The sequence below is a fragment of the Lissotriton vulgaris genome, chromosome 3_2 (genome assembly GCF_964263255.1).
Source record: "Lissotriton vulgaris chromosome 3_2, aLisVul1.2, whole genome shotgun sequence".
Taxonomy (NCBI): Eukaryota; Metazoa; Chordata; class Amphibia; order Caudata; family Salamandridae; genus Lissotriton; species Lissotriton vulgaris.
The window spans coordinates 230,604,611-230,629,419 of NC_141690.1; the positions used below are offsets into that span (position 1 = coordinate 230,604,611).

Below are 24,809 nucleotides of genomic sequence, written 5' to 3' on the forward strand. Positions count from 1 at the left end.
ATATATTGACGATGTCATAATAATCTGGACGGGATCCAATGCGATATTAACTCAGTTTTTTGAATGGTTGAATGATCGCTCACAAGACATACAGTTCACGATGACGAGTGACAACGAGTCTATCCCATTCTTAGACTTGAGATTGGAAGTAGAAGAAGGCAGAATCGTGACTAATCTGTTTAAGAAACCAACGGACAGAAATACTTTACTCAAGTATGATTCACACCATCCGAGGAACCTAAGGGACAACCTCCCCTATGGTCAGTTTTTAAGAATTCGCAGGAACTGCACCAGGAGAAAAGACTTTTTTAATGAAAGCGATATTCTGATAAAGAAATTAAGAGAGAGGGGATACCCAAAAGGACTCCTAAACCGTTCAAGAAAACGTGCATGGTACAGGCCCAGGGAAACGCTCCTTGATATCCAGCAAAAAAATTCACAAAAGGAACGCATGATTTGTGTGACCACATACAACACAAAAAGTAATGATATAAACAAGATCATAAGAAAATATTGGGATTTGGTGGGCCCAGAAATTGGCATGCCTGAAGTACCTATGTTTGCCTTTAAGAGGTCGAGAAACATTAAAGATCAAGTAGTATCTTCCTACTTAGAAGCTCCACCTGTAAGAGACATCAGGACACAACTTGGCCTGCAACCGATCACGGGACACCAAAGATGTGGGGCCTGCAAGGCCTGTAAATACTCTATAACTGGCACCAGGTTGTTACACCGAGGAAAGACCTATAACATGAACCAGTTTACCAATTGCAATAGCCGAAACGTTGTGTATGCCATCCGGTGCCCATGCCAATTGATATACATAGGACAAACCACCCAAAAAGTGAAAAGCCGTATTCTTCAGCATCAGAGTAGAATCAAGTGCAAAGTGGTGGGAGCACCACTTGTGGAACACTATTCACTATTAGGACACACATCTGAACAGATAGAATGGACAATATTGGAGAAAGTCCCAATACACCCTAGGGGTGGAGATATCACAAACCAATTAAACTACAAAGAGTGTAGATGGATACACATAATGGAAGCAACGACACAGGGTCTGAATGAACAGGAGGAGACCTATATCCAAATGAGCCGCCTGTGAACACTTTGGGATCAAAATAAAATGGGACGCTATCAGATACAGAGTAGAGATTAGTAAAACATCCATGACACTTGAGTATAAAACATCCTTATACACTTGTTTAAATGCACTCTACAGACTAACACGAGGGATAGATCACCACCTTAAATATTGTGTGTTGCTAAAATGAAATATATAATCATACCTAGGTATAATGAATTGTAAATAGTATATGGATATATACAGATGATTATCAATATTTGTAGAATACTACCATGTCTGATCTAGGCCATTAAATGAAGATAGTATGAATAGTCAGAATGAATTGTAAAGACTATATGTATATATACAAATGCTTAATAATTCCTATGTATTCAGAGAATTGCCATTGCCTACCACTCAGCATGAAAAAATATACAGGGATAGGTAAAAATGGTCAATATGTCCCATTATGGTGAATTATGCATGATGGAATGTTTATATCACTGTAAAGCTTTGAAATAATAACTATGCTGGTACTCCCTGACTGTAAGATAACTTATTGATGTCAGAGAATGTAGTAACGGATGCATACAATATTATGATGTATTTCCCGAAAGCAATGAAGTAGATTGAGTTCATTGTGTCCCAATCACTATGGAGAGATGAACGAGATAAAGATAAGATCACTTAGGCAAATACAAGTGAGAAAGGAATCGTCCTGAAGCAACACGATGCCTCGTGGAGAAATAGGCTGTTTCCAATCATTATGACAATACGCCACTAGAGGGCGATAGACCACCGTCAGTACCATCAGTCGAGTTCAGAATGAGAGAGACGTTTCACGTTATATACGCAGGGGAAACTAGCAGACAGGAGATATTGACACAAACGGAAGGTGAAGGACGCGATCCAGGAGAATTAGAAGTAAGTGAAAAGAGCTTTTAGGACAAGATAGACTGTAGCTGGTCTATCACAACTCTACCCTTAGTCACTTTAATCGCCTGGTGCACTATTGTATGATATTTATGCTGGGCAACATAACCATGACCAGACGGGGTCTAAACACGGAGTAAACATGCCACGGGTGAGATCGGGCCACAGACACCTGTTTTATGTCACTTTGAGAGCAGGCGCACTACTGTAAGATATTTACGCTGGGCAATATAACCACGACCGGTCAGGGTCAAACAACGGAGTAATCACGCCACGGGTTAGATCGGGCCACAGAGACCTCCTTTATGTCAAAGAAAACTAAGAGGGGCAAGACGAAAATTAGCTTTACGATAGTTTGGAAACTTAGAAGGGCACTAGTATGATTAGCATTTAGGAAGCAATAGGAGCGCACCACAATGAGGGTGGGTTGGATGCGCAGGCCAGAATAATAACCGCAGTGAAAAGTAACCCCATTACAATATACAAGGCATCTTAATGCGAGAGGATGGGTATTAGGAATCCCTGGTGCACCAATAGTCTCACACTTGAAACTTATAGCATCTGCATGTGCACTGGAGTCACAACAATAATATCTGTGTTGTTTGAATGACAAACAGTTGTAGAAGGTAATGGTATACATCACTCCTTTATTACAGATGCAAAGGAGCAACCTTTCAACCATCTGTATAGACTAAATCATTACAGAGGTATGTATGGGAAACCTTTGACCGTGGAATTAATAGGTTAAAGGACAGCATAATTAGGAAGTGAGTAACACCTACTCCTTAATTATAGGTTAATTCAAAATCTAGCCGGCCTGACTAAGACGGACCGTCAATAGGATTCAGAAAGAGACCAGGACTCCATGCAGAGCTAGGTCTGCAAGAGGTGAGCAATGTTCGCATGCTCATAATTGCTTTAATGTTAAAACACTGACCAATATCTGACACATGTCCATTATGATTAACAGGCTGTCCCACATATATATACAGTCCTGATGAAGACCCGCCCCTGATGCGTGAAAACACTGCATCGCCCCCCAGGGTCGAAACGTCGACGCAATCCCCGCTTTTGGCGTGAACAAACTATTCAAAACCCTGTAGGATCCAAGATTGAATTGATGTACCTACAGGATTATTGTATATATATATAGTTGTTGATTCCAAAACGTATATGAAGTAACACATTTTACTTGTTGTTTTTAGTGTGTATTATGCTTTAGCACAAAGGTTTTGTGCCATATATGTTTTAAATATTCGTTTTGGGACAGTGATTGAAGTAATTTGTCTTCACATGTGAAAGTATTTGAGTAAAAATTTGCTTTCATTTTTCTTTGTGGTCAGTGTGTTCGTTTGTGAATGTATTAGTACACCTGTCTTGATATCCTGGTTAGGAACGAGACCTGCAAAAGGAAACATTGAAATACTAAAGCAGTGTGTATTTTTGTCCGACAGAACCATTATTATTTTGTCTATCACCCAAGGCTAAGGCAGGCGGGGTGAGGCAGGCATACCGCACGTTATTTGACTACCCTATGAATACGCCATGACGCCTGACGGGGCGGATAAAAGATACACTGCATCGACTAAATCAGGCTGTCTATGAGGGTTTTCAAAGACTAACCGAAGGTTTAGTAGACACCAGTGTCCATTCCCTTTTGATTAATTCAGACGCACAAGTTACTACTTGTGTAACAATATATCTGTAAGAGATATTAGTTAGTGATAGATTCCTTACCTTAGAATATCCCCAGGTGTCAGACTGGATCCGGAAACTTTTGCGTAGCAGTACCCTTGCGCGTCAGTAGGCGTCGTCTGTGGCTCCGCGTCCGTCGTCTGCGTCGTGGGCGCTGTGATGATGTCGTCGGAAAACTTAGACGCCGCCTCCGCGTGCTGACGTCAGTTCTTAAACACAGCTTTTCCACGCCAGAAACGCAGAGCTATGCCAAAAACCAACACTGGTGCCATGAAACTAGGGCCCTGAAAGGGGATGACCTTAACCCTAGATATCGGTTCGCAGAACGGGGAGGATGGGTGGGTAGGTAAGGAATCTATCACAAACTAATGTCCCTTACAGATATATTGTTACACAAGTTGTAACTTGTGCATCTGAAAGAGACACGTTAGTGATAGATTTCTTACCTTAGAATAGATACCCCAGCAATACCAACCCCGTGGTGGTGGGTCTGCGAACCAATAATCACACTAGAAAGTCCTGGAGGACGGAACGGCCAAAGTAGCCATGCCTCCGGACTTGACTGTCCAGGCAATAATGTCATGCGAACGTGTGCAACGAGGCCCACGTAGCCGCCTGGCAAATGTCCTGCAAGGGCACACCTCTGCCCAAGGCAGATGTAGTTGCTGTGGCTCGAGTGGAATGAGCCCTCAACCCCACAGGGGGTTCCTTCTTAGCCAAGGAGTAACACGCCTGGATACACAAGATGATCCACCGAGAGATGGTCCGCTTGTGCACCGCTTTCCCTTTCTTAGCGCCCGCGTACCCAACAAAGAGTTGGTCATCCACCCGGAACTGTTGTGTGCGATTCAAATAAAATGAGAGCGCACGTTTTGGGTCCGGACGGTGGAGCCTCTTCCTCTCTCGAGGGATGCGGAGGCGGAAAGAAGGTGGGCAAGGTGATGGATTGCCCAATGTGGAAGGCTGTGACTACCTTGGGTAGGAAGGAGGGCCTTGGCCGTAACACAACTTTTTCCGGATGGACTGAAAGGAGGCTTACAAGATAGAGCCTGGAGCTCACTCACTCTCCTGGCAGAGGTGATGGCAACAAGGAAGGCAGTCTTCAAGGAGAGAAGGCGAAGAGGACAGTTGTGAAGTGGCTCAAAGGGAGCGCACATCAGGAATGTAAGAACCAGGTTCAAGTCCCACTGAGGCATCACGAAGGGAACAGGAGGGAACGTGTGTGTGATGTCCTTCAGAAAACGATTAACCATAGGGAACTTGCACAAAGAAGGTTGATCAGGCAGCCTCAAAGGCTGAAAGAGCTGAAAGATAGCCCTTGATAGTGCCCAGAGCAGAGCCCTGCTGGGCAAGACAAAGAAGAAAGAGGAGAACCTCAGAAAGAGGGGCATTAAGGGGATTCACAGCCTTAGCTGTGCACCATGCCACAAATCTGTTCCACCTGCAGGCGTGTACCGACTTTGTGGAGGGACGCCTGGCTGCCAGAATGATGTTACAGACTTCAGGAGGCAAGTCAAATGGCCTCAACTGTCCCCGCTCAATCTCCAAGCATGGAGGTGGAGACTGGACAGGTTCGGGTGGAGGACCGTCCCCTGCTGCTGCGACAGAAGGTCCTCCTGAAGAGGCAGACGAACCGGGGGATCGACTGACATACTGAGTAGCTCGGGATACCAGTACCTTCGTGCCCAGTCCGGAGCCACAAGGATGCCTTGTGCCCGGTCGCGCTTGATCTTCAGCACTCTGGGCAGAAGTGGTATAGGCGGAAAGGCGTACAACAGACCGCAACTCCACTCGCAGCGAAAAGAGTCTCCGAGCGAGTGCCGCCTTGGAAATTCCAACGCGCAGAACTGATGACATTGCGCGTTCTCTTCGGTGGCGAATAGATCTAACCAAGGCTCTCCCCACTGCAGAAAGAGACCTTGCGCCACGTCCGAGTTCAGACGCCATTCGTGATCCATCATGCACCGGCGGCTGAGTTCGTTCAGAGAACCTGCCAGGTGTTGAACCATCAGAGTCACGCCCTGATGTTCCAGCCATTGCCAGAGGCGCAGAGCCTCCTGGCAAAGGGTCCACGACCCCACCCCACCTTGTTTGTTGCAGTACCACATGGCGGTGGTGTTGTCCGTGAACACCTGCACTACACTCCCTCGGACAGACAGGAGGAATGCCTTCAATGCTAGACGAATCGCCCGCAGCTCCAAAAGGTTGATATGGAGCCGGGACTCCGCCGGAGACCAGAGGCCGCTGATCTCCGCCTCTCCCATGTGGCCTCCCCAGCCCTGGAGGGACGCGTCCGTCACAACTACGTGCTCCGGTTGGGGAAGGGAGAGGGATCTGCCGTCGACCCAATCGCGGTCCGTGAGCCACCACTGCAGCTGTCTCGCAGTGCCCTCCGAGATCAGGACATGGTCGGACAGGTTGCCCTGATGCTGGGCCCACTGAAACTTCAGGTCCCATTGCAGAGCCCGCATCCGCCACCGTGCGTGATGCACCAGAAGGATGCAGGAGGCCATCAGCCCCAGAAGCCGCAGCGTCAACCTGACCGAAAGCCGGGATAAAGGCCGGAAGATTGGAATCGGAGCCACCGATGACATCCGAGCCCTGATGGACAACGGAGAAACAGCGGCCCTCATCCTCCTAGACCTCTCCGCGGCATTCGACACTGTCTGTCACCGCACCCTGGTACAGCGCCTCAGCAACGTCGGAATCAAGGAGAAGGCTCTGGAATGGATCATCTCCTTCCTCGACGGAAGAACACAGAGAGCCCGCCTACCACCGTACAAGTCAGAGGCCACCGAAGTCATCTGCGGCGTCCCTCAAGGATCCTCGCTGAGCCCCACCCTCTTCAACGTCTACATGAGCCCCCTCGCGGCCATCGCACGCCAACACAACCTCAACATAATCTCCTACGCCGACGACACCCAGTTGATCCTCTCCCTGACCAACGACCCCGCCGCCGCCAGAGCCAATCTGCACGAAGGGATGAAAGAGGTAGCCGAGTGGATGACGACCAGCCGCCTGAAACTGAACTCAGACAAGACGGAGGTCCTCATCCTAGGCTCCTCGCCCTCCGCCTGGGACGACTCCTGGTGGCCTCCCGCCCTGGGCACCGCACCCAAACCAACAGACCACGCACGCAACCTGGGCTTCATCCTGGACTCCTCCCTCTCCATGACCAGGCAAGTCAACGCCATCTCCTCGGCGTGCTTGAACATCCTACGCATGCTACGGAAGATCTTCTGGTGGATCCCCACCGAGACCAGGAAGACCGTCACCCAGGCCCTCGTCACCAGTCGACTGGACTACGGCAACGCCCTCTACGCCGGCACCACCGCCAAGCTCCAGAAGAGACTCCAGCGGATCCAGAACGCCTCAGCCAGACTCATCCTCGACATCCCACGAAACTGCCACATCTCCGGACATCTGAGAGACCTGCACTGGCTCCCCGTCAACAAAAGAATCACCTTCCGCCTCCTAACCCACGCACACAAAGCCCTACACGACCAAGGCCCGAGCTACCTCAACAACCGAATCAACTTCTACGCTCCCAAACGCCACCTCCGATCAGCCAACCACGCCCTCGCCGCTGTCCCCCGCATCCGAAGAGCGACAACAGGAGGAAGGTCCTTCTCCTACCTGGCCGCCAAGACCTGGAACTCCCTCCCGACTGACCTGCGCCTGACCCAAGACCACCTCTCCTTCAGGAAGAAGCTGAAGACCTGGCTATTCGAGCAGTAACGGCGCCCCCCCTCCCCCCAGCGCCTTGAGACCCTACGGGTAAGTAGTGCGCTCTATAAATGTCTTTGATTGATTGATATATCCCGAACCCGCTGTTCGGGCGGGTAAACCCAAAACTGCGCAGAGTCGAGAACCGCTCCGATGAAAAGGAGCTTCTGAGAGGGACACAGGTGTGACTTCGGCACATTGATGGAGAACCCCAGCTGGTGCAGGAGATCCGCCGTAGTCTGGAGGTGGCTGACTACTGTCTGGGGCGAGCCCGCCTTCAACAACCAGTCATCGAGGTAGGGGAAGACTGAGACCCCCAACCTGCGCAGATGAGCTGCGACCACCGCCATCACCTTCGTGAACACCCGTGGGGCGCTGGTAAGGCCAAAGGGGAGCACGGTAAACTGAAAGTGCTTGTGGCCTACCGTGAACCGCAGGTAACGCCGATGGGCCGGCAGGATCGGGATGTGGAAATACGCGTCCTGCAAGTCCAACGCTACCATCCAGTCTCCTGGGTCTAGGGCAGCTAAGACCTGAGCCAGAATCAGCATTTTGAACTTCTCCTTCCGGAGGAAGCCGTTGACGTTCCTCAGATCCAAGATAAGGCGTAGGCCCCCTTTGCCCTTCTTGGGTACCAGAAAGTAGTGGGAGTAGCAACCACGTCCTACTTCTGGCCCAGGAACGCGCTTGATGGCCCCCTTGGCCAAGAGGGCCGAAACTTCCTTCTGCAGGAGCCGCAAGTGATCCCCCGATACACGGTGGTGTTGCGGTGGCATGGCTTGAGGAGTCGTCTTGAAGGGGAGGGAGTAGCCCCTCCGGACGATCTGCAGCACCCACCTGTCCGAAGTGACAGTGCGCCAGTGAGAGTGGTGATGGCGAACCCTGCCTCCCACTGGCGTCACATGGGCCGAAAAGCACGGACTAGGAGGGTTTAGAGGCGGATGCTGCGGGGGAAGGTGTGGACTGACCTCGCCGGTTTCCACGGCTGCCGCCGCGCTGGATGGTAGTCTGCGGCAAGTGGCTGGTGGCACGTGTGGGGACGCCCCTTCCTTGGCCACAAAAGGAGCGAAAGCCACCCGTTTGATGGCGCGGGGCCGAGAGGCCCAAGGACTTGGCCGTAGCCCTGGAGTCCTTAAAGCGCTCAAGCTCGTGATCTGCCTTGTCGCCAAAAAGGCGACGGCCATCGAACGGCATGTCCATCAGAGTGTTCTGGACATCTGCCGAAAAATTGGCGGATCTCAGCCAGGCGTGGCGTCTCACCGCCACCGTCGTAGCCATCGCTCTGCCTAGCGAGTCGGTGGTATCCAGCCCACACCTGATCGAATACTTGGCTGCATCTCGGCCCTCCACAAGGGCTTGGCAGAGTTTGGCCCGTACCTCCAACGGGCACTCTGGCAGCACCTCCGCCACCATCTCCCAGAGAGTGGGTGTAGCGGCCCAAGAGGCATGCGGTGTTAGAAGACCGCAGTCCCAAACTAAGGGAGGAGAATATCTTTTTACCATAATTCTCATACCTCTTGGATTCCCTGTCCGGCGAAGCCGTCTGGAATACGGTCTGGGAATTAGAGGCCTGGATGACCAGACTCTCGGGGGTGGGGTGGGAGGACAGGAAACATGGGCCGCCCGGAGCCGGGCGGTGGCGTCTGGCCACGTTCCTATCTACGGGCAAACCCGTAGCGGGCCTGGACCAAGTGCCCAAAAGAACGTCGGTCAAGGCCTCATTAAAGGGCAGCAGAGGCTCAGCCGAGCATGACTGCGGTTTAAGGACATCTGTGAGGAGGTTAGTCCTCACGGCCGCGACGGGGAGCTCAAGGCCCAAGGCCTTGGCAGCCCTCGTCAACACCACACCATAGGTAGCCCCATCCTCCGAAGCCACGGTAGGAGGAGAGACAAAACCAGTGTCTGGAGAGGTGTCCAGGCCACTGGCCTCCCCAAGGTCTCCTGCCCAGTCCTCATGAGACTGACACTCCGTGGTCAGAGGGTCCTCAGACCCCTCCCAATCCTCCTCTTCACCCATCTCCTGAGACTCAGGGTTGTAATTGAATGGGTTCGGTTCGTAGAAGTGTAAATCTCCAAACGGCGTCGGATGCGGCGCCCAGCGGTGCCGCTCCGACGTCGGAACCGAAGCAAAGGAGGTATCGGGGGCGGCGCCGCCCGAGGACGGCGCCGGAGGTGACACCTGACGGACCAACGCCGGGGGGGTCGTAAGGTCCACCGGTGACATTCCAGAGCCCGAGGAAGGGCCAGCGGCGTCCCGCAGCACCGGGCCCGAAGGCGCCGGCGGCACCGGAGTCGCTGGGCCTTGCGGCACCGGGCCCGAAGGCACCGGCTGTGTCTGGATCGTGGGGCCCTGCGGCGCCGGGTCCGAAGGCGCCAGCGGTGTCGGGGCCAAAGCACCCGATGGCGTCTGGGTCAAAGCCCACGACCCGCTAGGGCCCCTAGACGGGTCCGCTGGGCCCGAAGGCGCCGCGGAGCCCGTTGGAGGAGAAAGGGACCTCATGGCCATGAGGAAGCGCTCAATCTCCTCCGGCGTCGCGTCCTGCCCAGGGACCAGAGGGTGTGGGGCGGGACAAGACGCCCGCGACTCCGAAGGAGCCGCGTGGGCGGTTTCACCCGAACCCCCAGCCGCATCGCGCGAGCGTTGTGTGTGGGGGGGGGGGGGGAGGGGTGGGGGTGGGGGTGGGGAAGGTCAGAAGAGCGATGACGCATCTTCTACTTCTTGTGCTTCTTACCTGACGACGACTTCGACCCGGAGGAGTGGTGCCGACTCCCGGAGTTGTGTGGCTCCGTCCCCGCGACCTTTCCCTCGACCTCTCGTGGGACCGGGACCTCACGCGGCGCGGGGCCGACTGCCGGAGTTCGAGTCGCCTGCGGGACCGCTCCCGCCTGGCTTTCGAAGATAGGGCCCGGCAGTCGGAGCAGGCCTTGTCGTCGTGGTCGACGCCTAAACAGGTCAAACACAGGTGGTGGGGGTCCGTGACCGACATCGTGCGGTCGCACTCCTCACAGTGTTTAAAACCGGGCATCCCTGCGGCACCGGAGTCGTTAGACTTCGAAAAATGATCAAAAGAGATCAAAATGTTTGTCAAAAAGTGACTTTGGGTAACTGCTCTTTCCAGATCTGCGCTGGCTGGCGCGGAAAAAAAGAAGAACTGACGTCAGCACGCGGAGGCGGCGTCTAAGTACTCCGACGTCATCACGGCGCCCACGACGCCGACGACTGACGCGGAGCCGCAGACGACGCCTACCGACGCGCAAGGGTACTGCTACGCAAAAGTTTCCGGATCCAGTCTGACGCCTGGGGATATTCTAAGGTAAGGAATCTATCACTAACGTGTCTCTTTCAGATACCCAAATTATTGTGTCTGTGACAAGCAACCCCTCTGACACAGCCTCACAGTTTCATGCTTATTTTCTTCATGTTGGACGAAGGATGGCCGCTAACTGCTTAAAACTCAACCCCAATAAAACTATGGTCCTGCTCTTCAGTGGTAACATATCCTTTGGGCTTCCCACCTTCTGGCCGCCTGAACTAGATTCTCTTCCTATTCCAACCAACAAAGGGAAAAATCTAGGAGTCACCTTCGACTCCAAGCTTACTTTTGAAGGCCATGTAAATAATGTCACCTCTGCATCCTTCTACACATTAAAGTTTCTCAGAAAAATCTTTCCCTTTATACCTTTAATCTTCGCAAAGTTGTCATCTCAGCTCTGGTCTTGTCCAGACCCGATTATTGTAATGGTCTTTTCATCAATCTAAGGACAAAATGTTGCACAAAAATTCTAATTGTATGAAACGCTGTGGCTCATATTTAGCTGGATATCCCCAAGCATAAATCCCCTGCCACTGCACTTGGACAACTACATTGGCTCCCAGTAAAAAGACGCACTGAGTTTAAAGCTCTCTGCATCGCGTTCAAATCGGTACACGGTACAGGACCCATTTTTTTCAAACAGAACTTACAACAATACGTTCCCACTCGGTTGCTTTTCTCTGCTCATGCCCATCATTTGGTGACTCCGGTTCAGGAAAATCGGTGGGGGAGCAGGAGCTTTTTGGTAGGTACCACCAAACTTTTGAACTCTCTTCCCCTAGCTTTAAAAAGTGAAACCCAACTGTTGGCCTTCAGGAAAGCCCTAAAAACATGGCTGTTGAATTTTTGATCCACCTAGCCAGGTCTCACAGCTTAGTAGAGCAACTAAGCAAGCTAGCACCTTGACATCTTCGGGTATTTTTTTGCGCTCTATAAATCAATTTTTCATTTCATTTTCAGGATATACTGTTTAAGGTCAAGGACAATAAGTTCTCATGTTTATTTTGCACACTGGACAAGTAGGCTAAACTCCCTGCAGAGCAAACCTTTTGGCTGCCACCAGATGGCTCAGTGAAAGAGGGTTGTCTGTCACTAAAACAAGTGTTGTATATCCATATGATTAGATTGGCCAAGCATATTTGTATAGTTCATTAAAGAAAAATTAGCAAAATTGAACAATGTGAGGCTACTTTTAATGGTGCCTAAATGCTCCCTAATTATACTCAAATACACGGAGAAGCCAGAAGGAAAGACTGGCGATTGTTTGTATTTCAAATAAAATGTGCATACAAAAAATAAATGGTCAACCTCACAAAAATGTTGCTATTATTGTGCAGTACTATTTATCGGATACATCATTCAGTAACGTGATCAATGTGGCCCAATATTTTTAAAAAATCGTTGTTCAAATTTGATTTTCAAGGAAAAGGAGGCACAATGACGTAACGTAATTGTCTAGGAACACAATAAATGTCGAGGATTTTTCCGCAGTTGGAATGCAAATGCCTGCAAGAGATGTATATCATAAGGCTGCCACCAGGTGGCAGCAAAAGAACATAATTCTTAGAATTCATAATATTAATATAACATAATAAATGAGATAATGGCGATGCTTTAGGCCCTTAAATTGTCTCTTAGACCATAAAAGTCGGGTTGATATATCGAATGCCTTCTTATCTATAATTAGATTAGTGAAGCAGAAGTCTTCTTTGGGTTTACGATTTGCATAGATTTAAAATTGTAGCTGTGGGCATTTTTTCAATATTCCACATAAAACCACCGATCTACTCAGTGTCAAACTAAACCTGCCAGAAGTTTGTTTGGAATTTTAAAAATAGTTTTGTGATTCGATCACGCAATTTCTACATTAAATGTTTCTTCGTCCACTTTTTGTAAAACCTCATACCAAATCTGCAGGAAGGCCACGACTTTATGCTGTCAAACTGTTCAGAAGCGTTTGCAGTATAGGAGCACTTTCCATGGGTACCAGTTAAATTACACAAGGACAAATGCATTTTTTGGGGGGATGTTTTTTTTTTTTTTATGCCCGTGGCCTCCTACATTTTTTCAGCTTGGAACCTTACTAGTTCTGTTTCAGGCTTCGACTACTAACTTTTTTAAAAATGATTTAGTGACATTGTTTAACTTGTTAAAGGAAACCAGTGTCCCTGAGTCTTTGATGTAATAACAGCGAACATTAGGGCAGATGTATCAAGCTACTTTTTTGTCGCAAACGCTGCGATTCGCTAAAAAACAGCGTTTGCAACTAAAAAATAGTAAAATGCTATGTATGAAGAAAAATGCCTCGCAATATTAAGGAATCGCAAGTTTTGCGATTCCTTAATATTGCGGAAGCATTTAAGAAATCGCAAATTGCGATTTCTTAAATGCAATGTATCAACCATTTAAGAATTGCGAATTTAGGCTAAGAAATCGCAAATTACCACCAACTTGTAGTTGGTGGTAATTTGCGATTTCTTTTACAAATGCACTTTATGCAATTTGTAAAGGTGGCATGTGACGCTCATACATGCCCTTAGGGCATGTATGTGCACCATATTCGCACACATGTCATTTTCAGGGTGTTCTTGAGACACCCCTGCATCCTTGAAATTATTCTCAATTTGCGATTAGCAAATTACGAATCGCAAATTGAGAATAATTTCACATTCATTCCTATGGGCCTCCTGGCCCATAGAAATGAATGGGAAATGATTCCTTAATTGCGATTAGCAATTTGCTAATCGCAATTAAAGAATTTTAAGAAATCGCTAAAAATTAGCGAATTTCTACATACATACTATTTTGCAATTTCTAAATAGTGATTTCTTAAAAATCGCTATTTATAAATCGCAAAAGGGTATGTTGATACATCTGGCCCATTGACACTTAACTGTAGTATTTTATGCTATGTTCTAATTTATATGACTTATTTTACCTGAAACAAATTAATTTGAATTTGATTTAATATGATTTAAAAGAAGTAGACAAACGGAAAAATACAAAGCTTTATACCCAAACCAGCTTCATATTTCTAAACAGTTTTCTCTTATCCATGCTCCTTTATAGGCTTTCTAGGCACACTACAGTAAACAGGCACACTAAAATACAGGAAGCTGCGTGCGCAGATTGTTGGCGATTGATTGAATAAGTCCAATGAAGTGACAAGGTTATATGGGTAATAAGACGTCATGATGAAGATTCCCATAAAGCAGAATGTAAGTTGAACCAATATGTAATAAAAATATTAAATGGGGCATTTTATTCACTAAAACAATAATATCCACGACTTGAAAATACATATATATTCAAAAAACAGTAAGCACTTTGAACAACATGTTCTCTTAATCTTAAGTAGGTTTGAAGCTTAGTTCTATAAAGACTGGACATACAGACTCTTGGAGCATCAATCTACTTTTATCGCTGATAACTTACACCCATAGACGAATCTTCTTGAATAGTTATCTACTTTCTGGGGTGAACATCCTCATTAGAAGACCAGTTTCAATGCAAATGGTTATTTTCTGCAGCAAAAAAAACGACCCCCGTCTTGTCTACTGTGTGACATTTATTGTTAAGCTAAATTGTGCTACCTTTCTGTTCAGTTTATAGTTAGTAAACTCTGTGTGTGTGTGCGTGTGTGTGTGTGTGTGTGTGTGTGTGTGTGTACACACACACACATTTGTGGAATACATACCCATGCTATTTATATGATGTAGGACAAGGTTGTCCTTGAGCTTCAAATTCATGCAAAGAAATCCGGGTATCCAAACTTGATAATTTTGCACACAAGCTTTCCAAAACTTAAAGAAAGTTGTGAACTTAACATCTGGAGCTGTCAGCCTCGCATACAGTTGGACATTTCGATAATGTAGAAGGGTTTCCCAGGTTACACCAGCAATACCTCATCTGTTGCATTTTTACAGGCATATTCATGGGAACCCTTTGTTGATTTTTTGTTGTGACTATGTAGACGCACTATCAAAAACAGAGCTATACATGGTGCACAAGAGCACATGGGGAAATACCTTCGTATTTGGGCAAGCCATTGTTTTATCTTTTCTCTTTTTGTTTCTAAACCAGGATCATTTTTTTCACCTGAAGGAACCCGTTCCCTCACGCGAACGCTTTTTTTGGCCGTGTTCATACTGTGGAATGAGATTTACTCCTGCCCCTGACAGTAGTAGATCTTCTAACATTTCAAGGATGCGAATGAGTCACAGAAAATCTCTCAGGAACGCGCACTCCCTGCTCCTTCATTGTGATTTACCAACACGTACTTTCATGCCATCATGTCCCATAGTCTTGTTCACGAGCAAAACGATTTGCAACGTCAGGGTCACCTTTTGTGGATGCTTTGCATTTGTAAACCGAGACAAGTGTAGTTGTAAGCCAGGTTTAAACTTGCAAATGGCTTTGCCAATCATACCTGAGGAATAAAAAGGCAATCATTACGTTGACTGGTGCTGTTCAGAAAATCTGGTAAAAAATATGCCAGTGAGAGGGCATCAAGAAGCGCCTCTACATTCCTCTTGAAACCTCTTGTCCTTAACAAAAAGAGAACTTGTCACCGAGCCTTCTCCGGTGCTACCCCAAAGATATGGAACTCTCTGCCGCCGGAAGTACGCAGCCTCTCCTCGACGACGGCGTTCAAATTGGAAGCCAAAAGATTCCTAATGTGCAAATTCTTACCGTAAGGGGAGGAGGCACACCCAATTCGTCGGACTTTGTTCTTTTCACCATGGTACCATGGTACTTCCAGCTACAGCTGTTTTTTTTCTCACATGTACACCTGTTTACTGTATTACATATATACATATATATATATATATATTTATTTATTTTTTGCTGCTGTTTCCCAATTGATGTTTATACTACCCCCTTGTTCTTTCTTTCTGCCTATTGTAAAGCGCTCTGATATCCTTCGGGATCTTGTTTGCGCTATATAAAACTTTTATAAATAAATAAAATAAAAATTACAGCCCCTTTGGGGCCTGTGGTTGCGCCGCAACAACCTGGCATATCAGTGCTTTACATGATGCCCTTTCACTAGGAGTAACATTTGTGATTATCAAGAACTAATAATTAAACTCTTAGCTGCGTTGACATGGAGTCCTCCAGCACACCCCTGTGCAGTTGGGTTCTGCTTTGATGCCAGAGGAGCTGTTGACCGAAGAGGGTAGCCTTTAGTATGATTTGATTGACATGTTCATGGGCCTGTTTGACCACCTGTATTCCTAAGGATGAATTCCTCGTGTTTCTAGGTCTCATTGACAATGCTTTCAGAAGGTTCCGACACAAAGACATTGTCCACCTGTCACGGCTGAGGGATGGACTGAACGTGCTCGAGATGTGGCATGGCGCCACACACGCCTTCAAGGATTTGGCGATGTCTTGCGTGGGGCAGTTCCTGCAGCACTTCCTAAAGAAAAGGAACAAGCATGTTACTATTGTTGTAGGTAAGTCAAAGTTGCTTGGTCAGTGACTTAAAAAATAGCAAGAATGCTTTCTAAATGTTCCTTTCTTTCAAAGCTAATTAGAACCTGTCGCAACAAAAGTCTACAGCAGTTAGGCTGTACATTACGCTGTGGAGAACAGGCTGTAAGAACAATTTGTTCATAAAACTTTGATATGTGTTTATTGTACGATTTTTCTCCCTTAAATTGTTCAAAGCTATTATATTGAATGCTTGTGTTTTACAACCTTTCTATCAAAAGGGTTTTTGGAGATGACCTTGTTACTCATGCCACATCTCCTTGTCGTTCTACATCGTTTTGTAAATGATGAAAGGAATTTTTGGAATCCTTAGAGGGCTCTGGGAGAACTCCCTGCTTTCACCACTGAACAACTACAGAGTTTGTCTTTCATTGCAGGGAAGGTGCTTGAGCAAACCAAAGGGTAACTTGAGATGGCATGTTTCAAGATTAGGAGAAACTGGTGTTGGTAGATTAGAAGGCTTGCAAGTGTGTGAGGTCAACTAAAAGAGAGGATTTTGAGAATTAAGCCAGTAAAGGTACAGTCGGTGTCAAGAAGACTATGGACAGTGCACCATGGATGAGGAAGGATTTTATCAAATGTATGTGTACGCATTCCAGGCGGAATTCTTCCTACAGAAAGACACGTAGCTGGGCAGACATTTCTGCAGGCATAAATCGTGATCGGGCAAGGAACGTAGGTTAATGGTGTGATTAAGATGGGAAAAGTTGGGGACACACACAAATTTAGAACTTTATGGGTAGAAACAGTGCATGCTTTCTCTCTCTCACTAGAAGTACCCAGAGTGCTGAGGGGTAAGCTGAATACAGGTGGTGTTTCATGCACATATGGAACCCTGTTTGATAAGGTCCCTTATTTTTTTTTATTCCCTTGAGGCGGAAATGGGAGAGCTGGATCAGCCCCCTGGATGACCTGGATTGGTGACTCGCTCGTATAGCTCCTCGTGAATTTGCATATCGCCCTACGGGAGACTAATCCGACTGAATTACTTACACAGCACTTAACTGACTCCCTGAAATTATGGCGTGTAGGGTAATTACCCAATCCAGTCTGCTTCCGCTGCCCTACCAAAGACGTGAACGTATTCCATATGACCTGATAATGTCCATCAATTGCCGATTACTGGAGATGGATAACTAATTCCCTGACTCTGGCACTGGGCTACCCTCTTGAACTGATAGCCAAACATGCTCACTTGGGGATATTACCTGCAAAAACAATAACATTGTGTATAAAAAATAAGTGCCCAGATGCACACACTTACACTGGTGGGCTTAAGTGTGTTTTTTTAATGAGGTCTGTGGAACGCTACATGTTCAACAGGTCTATGGGGAAAGGAAATTGTGGTTTCACTGCGTGTGTTTGGGGGGAGCGGAGGGTAAAAATGCAAACTGATTGTAGACACTACACACAAACAGTGGATTGCCTCCAGGTGTACAGTCTGCTTGCTATTTATTGCAAATCATAAGCTACCATGGCCTAAGCAGTTTGTGAACGATAGCCAGTTGGGACAGTATCTGTTGAGAATGCGTAAAGGAAGGCATGTATGAACGTTATGAGCATGTGCCTGCCTGGTGTGGTACCAGCACACAGTTTTAAATATCATGCTACAAAAATATTGATGCCCAAAATATTGACACACACACACATTTTTTTACAGGAATTTTAAACCTTGTTTTTAATGGATATTTTGATAACACTCTTTTAATATACATTAACTGTTTTTATTTTGATGTGTTTTTTTACGATGTGAATGATCATGTTTTTGATCGAATAAATAAAACATTATATATATATATATATATATATATACATATATAATATATATATTATCTTCAAGGAACATAGATGTAGCAATAAAAATAATAGGTCTATTCTTGCCAATATATACTCATCTTCACAATATGTTTGTTGTCATTATTTCTGCTATTCTGATATTTCTGTAGGTGATATTCAGATTTGCAGCCGTGTGACTGTGGTGTTGTCTCTCTGGGTCTATGTAAATGCACTTTATGGTCATGCTTGTATCTGTTGTAGTGCCTCCAAGCAGACGTACATTGCCCTTTTTGTTTTGATGAACAAACCCCTTGAATTCGACCCCACTATAGATGCATACTTGCGCTACTGTTTTTGTAAATCATGTGATTAAAAAAAATTTTTCTCGTATATTTGTATTGTTGTTACTTATAAAAATATTGTAATGTAAAGATTACATTCTTTTTATTACAACAAATAGTATTTAAAATGCTAAAGTGAAAATTTTGAGGCTCTTATTTGGGAGTTAAAGTCCATGAAATCCGAAGAATAGATTTCCTGACTCTACTAAAATGCTGCAGTCACAGGTGTCAGGGAAATTTGTGAACTTAAAGCATTTTTAAACATTATTCCCTGGCTAGCTCTACACATGCGCATAAAATAATTTAAATAGAAGGGGATCCAAGATCCATACGGACAAGGATTTGTCTTTGGGTAAACCAGCCAAAAGAATGTGAATCTGTAGCTTGAGTTGGTGTTTTGGGCATTTCTTGATACATGTCAATCATGTCATTACCCTTTATTAAGAATTGTTCTAGGATATGTTGGTGTGTTATTTCACAGGGACCTCAGGGGACACCGGGAGCTCGGCTATCGAGAGCGTCCGAGGGTTGACGGACATAGACATCATCGTTCTCCTCCCGAGAGGTCGCTGTACCCCAGTACAGGAACTACAGATGACGACGGTCATTGAAGACAACGTCCATGTCTTTACTGGTATGTCCTTTTACTCATCAGTGCATGTCCATGTATCTGGCGCATGATATGAGATAATTGCACCACCAAAAAAGATTGGTCCGTGTTTCTAGACCTGCGTTAATACTTACTGCATGTAGGAAGGCGAGGTGGCATATTCTAAAAGGGTAATAGTGCCTGCCATGATCAGTAGAAGTACAAATGAGTCCACAGTGCAGGCAGAACCCCAAGAAAAGGTGACCGGTGAGACAAGATGGAGATGGTCTTTATGTTCTTGGTCTATTTCGTGTTTCTTCCTTGGATCTCAAATTAAACTAAATTCTAATAATTCTACTTGCTTCCAGACCTGGACCTGATAAATGTGTAATCTACATCCATATTCAAGTAGTGACTATCCTCTAAATTGGGTAGATATGCTTCTATCTTTAAGGATCGACCGGTTTACTGAGCACTCAACCAGCACTTAAAGCAGGTTGCAGCCTCAAATCCTGCCAGGTCCATATCCTCCAGAAGCCCGTAACATCAGTACCTTTGAGGTAAGTAAAAATAGCATTTATAATCCAACAGCAGAGAAACACATCAAGTTGTGGAAAATGCTATGCAGATATTGATTGTTCGTATTACAGGATAAGCTGAAAGAAAGTTAGGTATCTGTTTGCCTGTTAGTGCCAGGGTTGAAAGGTTTCCTTGTACAGTTGCCGCCACCCATAGACTGCACTGCCCAGTGAACTTACATTTATCTTTGCGAAGGGTAAGACTTGCTTCAGACAACATGTCTAATACTATTCTGAGGACAGTGTTGTGTTCTTCAACGGACTGGCCATAGACCAAGATATCGTCCTGGAAGTAAATAGTGTTGTCCACCCTTTGAAAATGTTAGTGACCATGCGTTGAAAGACGCTGGCTGCTGAGTTCAGACCAAAAGGTAAGCATGTGAACTGGTATGTGCCCTCTGGGGTGATAAATGCAGTAAGATGCTTGGAGTCCCTGTGTAAGTGTGTAAGCTCCCAAACCAATTACACATTTTGACACTGGTAGACCTGGGGTTGAAGTTACTATTCTAGTCTTTCTAAGAATGTACCGTCTCCTCAAGAGTGTACCTGCATTCCTGTTCCATGTTTGCTCTTGACGTAACGGTCTGTTCTAAAGCAGTTACTCTCTTGACTCCTGCTTGGAAGAGTCCGCTCTTGTCTCTCTCTGAGTAAGTTTGAAGGTCCTTTATTTGAAGCGCAGTAGTGGCCAATGGGCATAGGTCAGGAGATTTTCCATTGCATTGAGGCACGAGATGGAGCTGCCCGCTGTCGCCCCTTCTTTTTGCCCTAGTGCTGGAGCCTCTGTCGGCCTGGGTACGACAGGACCCGGTCATCCGAGGACTTAGATGGCCTGAGGGATATGAGGATCGTATGTCTCTATATGCGGATAATATCCTTCTATATATGGCCTCTCCCAGACGCTCCAGTCTATTAGAAATTTGTAGCGCCTATGGACGTTATTCAGGATATACGATAAATTTGACGAAATCGGTGCTCTACGTACTGAGGGGTCCCCGACCACTCCTCCCTGCTGGCTGCGAAGTAACAATAGTAGAGGACACTTTTAAATATTTAGGGATTCACGTCAACCATGACCCGGAAGTGTTCATGACCCTAAATGTCCAAGCCCCTTTGGAACAGTTGCACAAAGATACCAAACACTGGCAGTCGCTGCCTTTGTCACTCCTGGGAAAGGCGACACTTTTCAAAATGATGGCACTCCCCAGGTTTCTCTACACCCTCCGAAATGAACCCTCCCCAGTCCCCCAGACCTACTTCCGCGCCATTGAGGCAGAAGTTACTAAACTCCTCAGGGACAATAAACCGGCCCATATAGCTATGGTGAAAATATACCGCATCTGGTACGATGGGGGTATCGCACTCCCGAACATACAGTCTTATTACTGGGCCACTCAGCTGACGGTGATAAACCATGTACCCCACATTGACCCAGCCTATGCCCTCGACAGGTTGCAGCTGGGGAGACGAGGCCTCACCGGGCACTCTATAACAAGACCCGGTCCCTGATGGGCCCCGCAAACCACACACTTCAGGTCTGGAATATAGTGCAAAAAAAATTAGGATGGCATGGGTACGGGGAAAAATTATCACATTTACACAACTCCAAACTAAGTACGAAATGGCATCAACGGACCAAGCAGCAATTCCCCCTGGCACAACCCTGCCCGAGGCCTCCCCACTAGAGGACAGGCTTCTGTCGGATCATATGGACAAAAAAGCAATATCTCTGACATATCGGAAAATTGTCAATAACATGTCAGATCCGGTAAAGAAGCTTAAAGACAAATGGCAGGCAGACCTGGGAGAATTAGATGATACAGATGATACAGATTGGCAGGAGGCGCTGGCGTCCCCTAGAGAGGTAGCGATCACATCTAAATTACGTCTTGTACAACTCAAGATTTTCCATAGAATTTATTACACCAGAACTACCCTCTGTAAGATCGGGAAAGTGGACAACCCGCTCTGTCTACATCAATGTGGGGAGGTTGGCACGTTTTTACAACACTATATGGACATGCCCTGTAATAGCGTCATACTGGGAGTCAGTTATGTCCCTTATCACGAGGGTAAGTGGGAACCTAGACTCTACAGAGACCAAATGCTGTTTGCTTAATATTTGGGATGCGACAGATCTGAATTCAACATTGCAGACCTGGGCTACCTTGGGTATTATGATAGTCAAGAGGAATATTGCTAGACACTGGGGTGGGGCACAGCTTTCTAAACTTTTCATGTTGGTGGGTTCGGGGGATTCTCCCCCCGGAAGAAAATGTTGAAATAAAAGTGGGCAAATGGTGCATTTTTAAGCAAATTTGAGACTATGAGGTTGAACACAGGCCCCTGCAGTAGATGCGCTCATCCACTGAGCCACCAGACCCGGCATACACATCTTTCTTTCTCTCGCTCTCTCTCTCTCTGTCTCACTCCCTCTCTCCATCTCTCCCTGTCTCCCTCCATCTCTCTATCTCTCTCCCTCCCTCTGTCTCCCTCTGTCTTGCTCACTCTGCCTGTCTCCCTCTCTGCCTCCCTCTGTCTCCCTCTGTCTGTCTCCCTCTGTCTGTCTCCCTCTGTCTCCCGCTCTGTCTCCCTGTTTCCATCCCTCTGTCTCCCTCCCTGTTTCCATCCCTGTGTCCATCCCTCTGTCTCCCTCCCTCTCCCTCTGTCTGTCTCCCTCTGTCTCTCTCCCTCTGTCTCCCTCTCCCTCCTTCCCTCTGTATGTCTCCTTCCCTCTGTCTCCCCCTGACTCCCTCCATCTGCCTCCCTCCCTCTGTCTCCCTCTCTCTCTCTGTCTCCCTCTCTCTCTGTCTCCCGGTCTCCCTCTCTCTGTCTTCCTCCCTCTGTCTCTCTCTCTCTGTCTCTCTGCCTGTCTCAGTCTCTGCCTCTGTCTGTGCCTGTCTCTGCCTCTATCTGCCTGTCCCTGTATGTCCCTGTCTCCCTCTCCATCTCTCTGTCTCTGCCTCCGTCAGCCCCTGTCCCTGTCTCTGCCTCTATCTCTCTCTGTCTGTCTCTGTCTGTCTCCCTCTCTCTCTCTGTCTCCCTCCCTCTCTCCCCATCTTCTCCCTCTCTCTCTGTCCCCTCACTCCGTCTGTCTCCCTCTCTCTCTGTCCCCCTCCCTGTCTCCCACTCTCTTGCTCCCTGTTTCCCTCCGTCTCCCTCTCCCTCTCTGTCTGTCCCTGCCTCTGTCTGTCCCTGTATATCCCTGTCTCCCTCCCTCTGTCTCCCTCTCCGTCTCTGCCTCTATCTGTCTGCCCGTCCCGGTCTCTGCCTCTATCTGTCTCTGTCTGTCCTCTTTCTCTATCTGCCTACCTCCCTCTGTCTCTCTCTCTGTGTCTCCCTCCCTCTCTCTTTCTCTCTCTCTCTGTCTCCGTCTCACTCCCTCTCTGTCTCCCTCTCTCTGTCTTCCTCTCAGTCTCACTCCCTCTCTCCCTCTGTCTCCCTCCCTATGTCTGCCTCGTCTGTCTCCCTGTTGTCTGTATCCCTCTTGTCTGTCTCCCTCCCTCTGTCTCCTTCCATCTGTCTCCCTCCCTCTCCCTCTGTCTCCCTCCCTCTGTCTGGCTCCCTCTTGTCTGTCTCCTTCCATCTGTCTCCCTCTATCTGTCTCCCTCCCTCTGTCTCTGTCTCTCTGTCACCCTCCTCTCTCCCTCTCTCTCTCCCTCCCTCGGTCGCCCTCTCTCTCTCTGTCTCCCTCTGTCTGTCTCCCTCTCTCTCTGTCTCCCACTCTGTCTCCCTCTCTCTCTGTCTTCCTCTCCCCCATTCTCCCTCCCTCTGTCTGTATCCCTCTCTCTGTCTCCCTCCCTCTCTCTGTCTCCCTCCCTCTGTCGCCCTCCTCCCTCTGTCTGTCTCCCTCTGTGTCTCCCTCTGTTTCCGTTCCTCTGTCTCTCTCCCTCTGTATCCCTCCCTTCCTCTCTCCCTCCCTCTCAGTCTCCCTCTCTCTCTGTCTCCCTTCCTCCCTCTGTCTCCCTCCCTCTGTCTGTCTCCCTCTGTCTGTCACCCTCTGTCACCTCACCCTAGCTTCCCGGGCACACACAGCCGCACCATAGTACTTCGCAGGTCTTTAATTAGCAGCAGTTATGTGCTAAGTGCCCATTAATACCAGTGTCATCCTGCGACACACCCATTTGCAGGCGACAGTACTGTGTCGGGACATACAGTTTGGAAAGCTCTGGTAGGGAAATGGACACAGCCATGGTTGCGGAAAAGACTGTATATGTTCACAGGGGATGTCCTAAAAATTTATAAAAAAATGGGGGGGGGGGGGGGGGGGCTGGAATACATATAGAGGAGATATTTGCGAACAGCCCTTAATAGCTCAAGAAATCGAATAACCAAATGTAAATGACACTGAATGTTGTAACGCTGTATATGTAATTGATCAAGTATAAATGTTCTTGTAATACTCCTAGAGGATAACAAAGTATGTATAATGTGTGGACTGTGTTCGCTAGATTGCAACCTGTAAAGAAATAATGACTGTGCCTTTCATTTTATATAAATAAAGGTTTAAAAAAAAAACAGAATCCAAGTTTAGATCATTTTAAATGGTCAGCTTGGGGGAAAAGCTTTTTAAACAGGCCAGAGGTTTTGTCTGGTAAATAGGGCCGAGCATTTTGTGATCTGGCAGAGTTGAATTCCACCCAGCCATTCTGCTCACCCGCCTCGTAATCGAGCCCTTAATGTAACCTGTGCCTGTCTGGGCACTACTACTCAGTGACGTTGCAATACTCTCCCCACAGGAGGAAGTTATTGTACTGGACTGAAGGTCTGCTTCTTTATATCTTGTCTATTATTGGCTAAATCCCACTTCTCCCGGCTTCGATGAGGATATTCTACCTTGTTGGACTCATCTGTTAACAGGTGATGTGCCCTGCTTTGAGGTCGTGGTCATTTTGTACAAGACAGCGCCACTCTGCTCTACAAAGGATAAGTTGCATTATGCCAGTGACAAGTTTCTTCTTTTTCTTTCTCTCTACAGCGGACGGTACCTCGGATGACCTGGATGTCCCCATCAAGAAGCTCTTTGCAGACCATGACTTTGTAGTGAAACATAACTTAATGAGCTTGAATTCTGTTAACTGGTCTCGCATCCTGATACAGGTTTCCCACTTCTTCTATGCTTACTTCAAGTGCACTCCGTCCGTGGGTCCAAGCCCGCTGCCTGTTGTGGAAATTGTTGTACCCACAGGTGGAGCAGGAAATATTGCTGGTAGGAACAATTGTTACTTCACACTGATCTTGGAAAACGAAGTAATAGGGAACAATAATAGTAGAACCCACAAGTCAGGTTTTACG

The 24,809-nt window shown here is 47.2% G+C and overlaps 1 protein-coding gene across 2 annotated transcripts in view; it reads left to right on the forward strand.

The window, feature by feature from the left end:
* The window catches only part of THNSL2 (threonine synthase like 2), a 185,470-nt gene that overhangs the window by 101,428 nt on the left and 59,233 nt on the right, over window positions 1–24,809 (forward strand). Inside the window, exons 3-5 of one of the 2 annotated variants that reach the window (XM_086964274.1) lie at window positions 16,002–16,196; window positions 18,832–18,984; window positions 24,493–24,723. In XM_086964274.1, coding sequence (XP_086820400.1) covers window positions 16,002–16,196; window positions 18,832–18,984; window positions 24,493–24,723 — 579 coding nt within the window. The remainder of the gene's footprint in view (window positions 1–16,001; window positions 16,197–18,831; window positions 18,985–24,492; window positions 24,724–24,809) is intronic. The other variant, XM_086964275.1, reaches the window with a different exon arrangement.